Raw genomic sequence first — 5,937 nt, 5'->3', positions numbered from 1 at the left:
TAATAATAATATGATGATGAATAAATGTAAATGTATTGTAAATATATTATTACTGTTATTTATGATAAATAACAATGTGATTCAGGTATGTGTTTATATAGTATTTTACAATGGCTTTGAACGCGGCTCAGCCAATCATAATCAGGGGGACCTTAACTATAGATTTTATAATAATTATTGTTAACACTTTAGTTTAGGGATCATTTCTCAGTATTAACTAATTGCTTATTAGCATGCACTTTACTAGCATATTGGATGTTTATTAGTACTTATAAGCACATATCATTGCCTTGTTCTGCATGACCATATTTTAAATCCCTTAATCCTAACCAATATCTAAACTTAACTACCGTATTGACTAGGCAGCAAATTAGGATGACCTAATTATTTAATTATTGTCCATTAAAGAAATAAAATGAATATTATTAAAAATTTTGTCATATAATTTATCTGATACTTTTGTAAATAATTAGTATTGGTCTTTAAAAAATGACTGGTCTCTTGAATTTTTTGGATGTTTCACTCTAGGTTGGCAAGTATAAATGTATATAAATAGATAAAAGTGCAGTTGCAAAAATCGATGTCCTGTGTCAGGACTTCCTGAGGTTTCTGTGCTGTTATCTGGGGAGGTGAAACAAGGCTGTGTTTATACAAACAGCCAAGCCCAGATGATCAAGACAACTTAAACACATTCTGCGTGTCTGTGCACGTGCACCCGTGAGGCCTTACTCTCCCACAGCATCTGTTTTCCGAATATATTAGTGTGGGTCAGCAGCCCTGATGGAATGTTTTCTGGGTCAGGTCACTGTCACAGTACACAAACGGAGCCTGGGTCTCTTTAAATGCTGCTCTGAAATCTCTCTTGACGTGAAATCGCTTTAAATGTGCTCTTAAAATCCACAGTTAATCTGGAATGAGTGTGTGTAGACAGTAACAAGCTGTTGGATTTATGGCGGTGCTCATGGAGGAAGCTCGTGCTCTGAGATATTGATCTCCCTAATTATAGAGTAGATGGTAGATTAATGACCTCTGTAGATTCTGGTATTTTCACTGGCCTTTGACCATTCGTATGGTAAAATGTAGGCCAGTGTGTAATGTCTTAAGAGGGAGAGGGGATTCCTATTGGTTTATATGTTCACAGGCCTTTTGTTGTTGCTGGGACGTTTGGGGATATGTATGTGGAAGGGTTTTTTCATTTAATCTTGTTTGTGAGCAGTTGATGTTGCCGTTTTACTCAGATCTGAGGTGAATGTTTGCCTGGAGTGCCTGGAAAGGCCAAATCCCCCAATAAAATGTCACAAAACACAGATCACTATGTAACCCACTGATGACAGAGAAATGTATGCAAACACCAAAAGATGTACAAACATATGTAATGGTTTGTCATGTTCTGTCTCTCCCCTAAGTTGGTAATCCGAGTGCACCTATCGGATGAAAGCTCAAAGACTGTGATGGTGGATGAGAGACAGACGGTGCGTCAAGTGCTGGACTGCCTGCTGGACAAGTCCCACTGCGGTTATAGCCTGGACTGGTCTCTGGTGGAAATCATCACTGAACTCCAGATAGGTAAGAGCCAGAAGACAGACCTCTGTCTGAGCCTCATTGTAGCTTGTTCTGGACTGTAATTGACATGAAAATGAACCAATAACAGGATGTTTTAGGTAAATTTGGAATTGGTACCACAGTAATAGACCAACATGCAACAAACTGGTGCAAATAGTGTCACTAAAAAAATCTCTGTAAAAAGTTTTACAGGCAACACCAATGGAATTTGTGGAAAATGTATTTACAGTATGTATACACTATTGGTCAAAAAGTATAAAAAAAAGTTTTTTAAAGAAATTAATACTTGAATTCAGCAAGGGTGCATTAAATTGATCAAAAGTGGCAGCAAAGGTATTTGTAATACTAAATAATATAATACTAAATATTTCTATTTCAAATAAATGTTTCTTTTAAACAATCTATTCATCAAAGAATCCTAAAACGATACACACAAATATTTAGCACAACTGTTTTAAACATTCATAATAATTACAAATGTTTCTTGAGCAGCAAATCAGCATATTAGAATGATTTCTGAAGCATCATGTGACACTGAAGCCTGGAGCAATGATGCTGAGAATTCAGCTTTGTCGTCAAATAAATAAATTACATTTTAAAATATATTCAAACAGAAAGCAGTATTTTATTGGCAGGTTAAGTTGTAATAATATTTCACAATATTACTGTTTTTTCTGTATTTTTATTTATTTTTTAATAAATGTATTCTTGACGAGCATAATAGACTTAACTAGATATCTTAATTAATTTGGTGCTAATTGCTAAACAAAACTCTTCAATATCCTCTCTTTAAATATCACTGATACACTGTCAACAAAACTGTTTCCCGGTAGACTGATAAACCTGTGCGTCATCGAAAACGTGGTCTGGCAGGAAGTGCACCTGCTGTGGCATGTTGTGTGGTGGCACTTGAGTACAGAGGATTATAGACTGGTAACTTCACTGACTATTCAGTCAAAGTGAAGGATCCAAAGAGAGACTGAGTCAATAAAGAGAAATGAAAAAAGGGATTAAAGTCATGTGGTCAGGTTTGCCCCAGATCAAGCACAACGACAGCTGGATGATAATGCACATATATTTTTTTTATATATATTTTTTTATTTTCTGCTGGTCTTCAAAATATAACAGCAGTCCTGTTTGGTTTATTTGATCACTGTAGATTAGCAACAAGTATAGATCAGCAAAGGCTATGTCTGAAATCCCAGTAGGATTAACTCATCCAATCATGTGCAGTCTGAGGGAGGATAGCACTAGATTAGGTAAATATTACTATAACCGGTTCCACTAATTCCATAATAGTAAGAATATAAATCTACTGTGGCAGTAGAATTGATGATGGGTCAGGACAGTTGTGGAAGACAAAGAAAAATGTTTTTATGATTTTATGATAACCTGAATACCACAACCCTGTTATTCATACTCTAAAATGCCTCCTGTCAGGTTTGTTTTTCTCACATGTCAGTTTTTATATTAAAGGAGTGGTCGAACATTCCACATTGAGACATTGGATATACACTAATGTTATAAAGTTTGGGTTGGTAAGATTTTATTTGTTTTTTAAAGTCTCTTACACTTGCCATAGCTGTATTTGTTTAATCAGAAATACAGTAAAAACAGTAAATAGTATTGTGAAATATTATTACAGTTGAAAATAACTTTTCTATTTGAGTATATTTTAAAATGCAATGTATTCCTGTGATGCAAAGCTGAATTTTCAGCAGCCATTACTGCAGTCTTCTTCAGTGTCACATGATTCTTCAGAAATCATTCTGATATGCTGATTTGCTGCTCAAGTAGCATTTCTTATTATTATCAATGTTGAAAACAATTGTGCTACTTAATATTTTTGTGAAAACTATGATACTGTATTCTTTAATATATAGAAATATATGGAACAGCATTAGAAAAAGTAAAGACATTTATAATGTTAAAAAAAGATTTATGTCACTTTTGATCAGTTTAATACATCCTTTCTGAATAAAAGCATTTAATTTCTTTCAAAAAAAATTATACTGGCCCCAAACTTTTGAACAGTAGTCTAACTTTGCATATTAACACGGGTAATGTTATAGTCCATTATAGACTACTTTTATTTTGATGTATTTTCTGATTAGTGCAATGCATTGCCCCATAGACTTCCATTGTAAGTGCATTACTGAAAGCATTTTTTTGTTTGTTTTTTTATGATCTGAAGAATCATATCAAATGGAATCAAATCAAATCAGGAAGGAAAGGAATCAAATGTATTATCTGTGGTATGTTTTTGATAGATTTGTATTGAACCTAGAACATGCCTTTAACGGAACCTGCACCCTCCCTTGCCGTGTCTGATATATGAGTGTGTGATTCAGAGGCCTTATGTAGCTGGGCTGCTCAGTATGTAGGTCCTGAGCGATCATGCGTGTGGCCATAGCCTACACACCTCCAGGGCTTCAGCTTTTCCAAACTCTGCTCTTTCAGTGGAGGGAGAAAAAGGCAGAGAGGGGAAAGACAAGGAGATCTAGTGGCAGGGTATAGAATACCCACCAGATGGACTGTGCTAAAATCCCTATAGTAGAAAGAGCAGCAGAGGTCTTTTCTGGAGGTATTATGTGCAAGCTGATGGATTGTTACAGTTTATAGTGAGGAATGATGTGTTTTTGCCCCTCACGCTGAGTTCAGAAATTGAAGTACACACAAAATTAATTTTGATTACTTGATTGACACACTCTTTTTAATTTTGATATTGTTCTTGAATGATTCTTGTCTTGCTGTCAGAACCTAGTCAAACACTTAGATTTTGCTCTCGTGGCAGGTTTGTTTGTTAGCTCATTGTTTTTGAAGGTCGTGCATGTTGAGGTTAAAGGTCAGACGTCTAGTGTTAAGGTGTGATGGAATCAGGCTTAATCCAGGATCAAGAGGAAGGGATCGTTAAATCCTCAAGGATCTAATGGATGGACTAATGTAGTGTCAGAGTAGTGATTTCACTATTCATTTTTTATCATGTTTGAAAAACTGTGTTAAACATTTGTTAAAGGTTTGCCTTTTATAGACTGTCCATTTGTTTAGGGCAGAGCTTTCCAAACTTAAGAATCTCCTGTCTGACAGGATACTTTTCTATGTACAAGGCAAACATTAGACTCGGTTCACACCATATACCCCCGTCAGCTTACTTGGCAAAAAATGGTGCAAGAAGATGTCTTTTTTATTTATTTATTTATTTATTAATTCATTCATTCATTTATATCATAAATAATGAAGATTTGTTTAATTAATACTTCTGATGTCATGGAACTGGCAGCCCTCGTGTAGAAATTGTTGTTAATGTATGAATTTGATTTACCTCAGTGGGTTTTAAGGTTTGACCCATTTTAAATTTGTCTAGTGCATGCAGTTTGTTACGTACTTTCTCATCCTAAATGTCTTCTGGGGACTCTACCTCCATGAAATAGACCCAGGGATCTTTTTAGTCTGGAAGGAGAGCAGGACGGCTTAGAGTAATTTGAATAAATGTCACTTTTCCGTACAGACCATCGGACCTCTTGTAGGTCTATTTACTTCATGATATAGACATGGACTACTAAACCTGTGAATCTTTAGTTCACGATCACTTTCTTATACATCAGGATGTATTTTCAAGGATTAGTGAAAGTGCTTCGCAACTGTAGTAGATACCTAATAAATGGACAAAGTTTCCAAAGTTGTTGATTTCTCCTGGTTGATTTTTGAATATTCATACTGGTTACACTTTGTTTTTCCAGAGAGAATATTTGAGGACCATGAGAACCTGGTTGAGAACTTGCTGAACTGGACCAGGGACAGCACCAACAGACTGATGTTCATCGAACGCATTGAGAAATATGCACTGTTCAAGAACCCTCAGGTAGAACTACATCTGTCTGTTATAGCAGCAATAGCAGCAAAAATTATATAGCAGCAAAAAATGGTTCCCTACAACTTCTGAACTACATTTTAATTCTTCTAAAACTTACAATAGCATTGTTAAATACTGTATACACGTAAGATTTTTTTTAAAGAGTTAAGATTTTTTTTAATGTTTTTGAAAAGTAGTATCTTAAGCTCACAAAGGCTGCATTTATTTAATTAAAAATACATCAGAAACAGTAATTTTGAGAAATATTACAATAAAAATAAACTTTTATTTGAATATATTCTAAAATGTTTTTTTTTTTTTTTGTTCCTGTGATGGCAAAGCTGAATTTTTAGTCTTCATGTCTTCGTGTCATGTTATCAATGATGAAAACATTTGGCTGCTTAAATTTTTTTTTTGTAAACCATGGATTTTTTTGGTGAATTTTAAATATAAATCTTTTGTAATATTATAAATGTCTATTGTGTATATATATATATATATATATATATATATATATATAT

General features: G+C 34.4%; 1 protein-coding gene across 1 annotated transcript in view; it reads left to right on the top strand.

Moving 5' to 3' along the window:
• Window positions 1-5,937, top strand: part of LOC107592998 (ras-associated and pleckstrin homology domains-containing protein 1-like) — an 86,368-nt gene that overhangs the window by 62,070 nt on the left and 18,361 nt on the right. The window contains exons 8-9 of the mRNA XM_016282581.1: window positions 1,407-1,566; window positions 5,304-5,425. Of these exons, the coding sequence (XP_016138067.1) occupies window positions 1,407-1,566; window positions 5,304-5,425 (282 nt within the window). The remainder of the gene's footprint in view (window positions 1-1,406; window positions 1,567-5,303; window positions 5,426-5,937) is intronic.

The sequence above is a fragment of the Sinocyclocheilus grahami genome, unplaced genomic scaffold (assembly GCF_001515645.1).
Source record: "Sinocyclocheilus grahami isolate Dianchi unplaced genomic scaffold, SAMN03320097.WGS_v1.1 scaffold162.1, whole genome shotgun sequence".
Lineage (NCBI taxonomy): Eukaryota > Metazoa > Chordata > Actinopteri > Cypriniformes > Cyprinidae > Sinocyclocheilus > Sinocyclocheilus grahami.
This window is presented reverse-complemented; position numbering and strand designations above follow the sequence as displayed.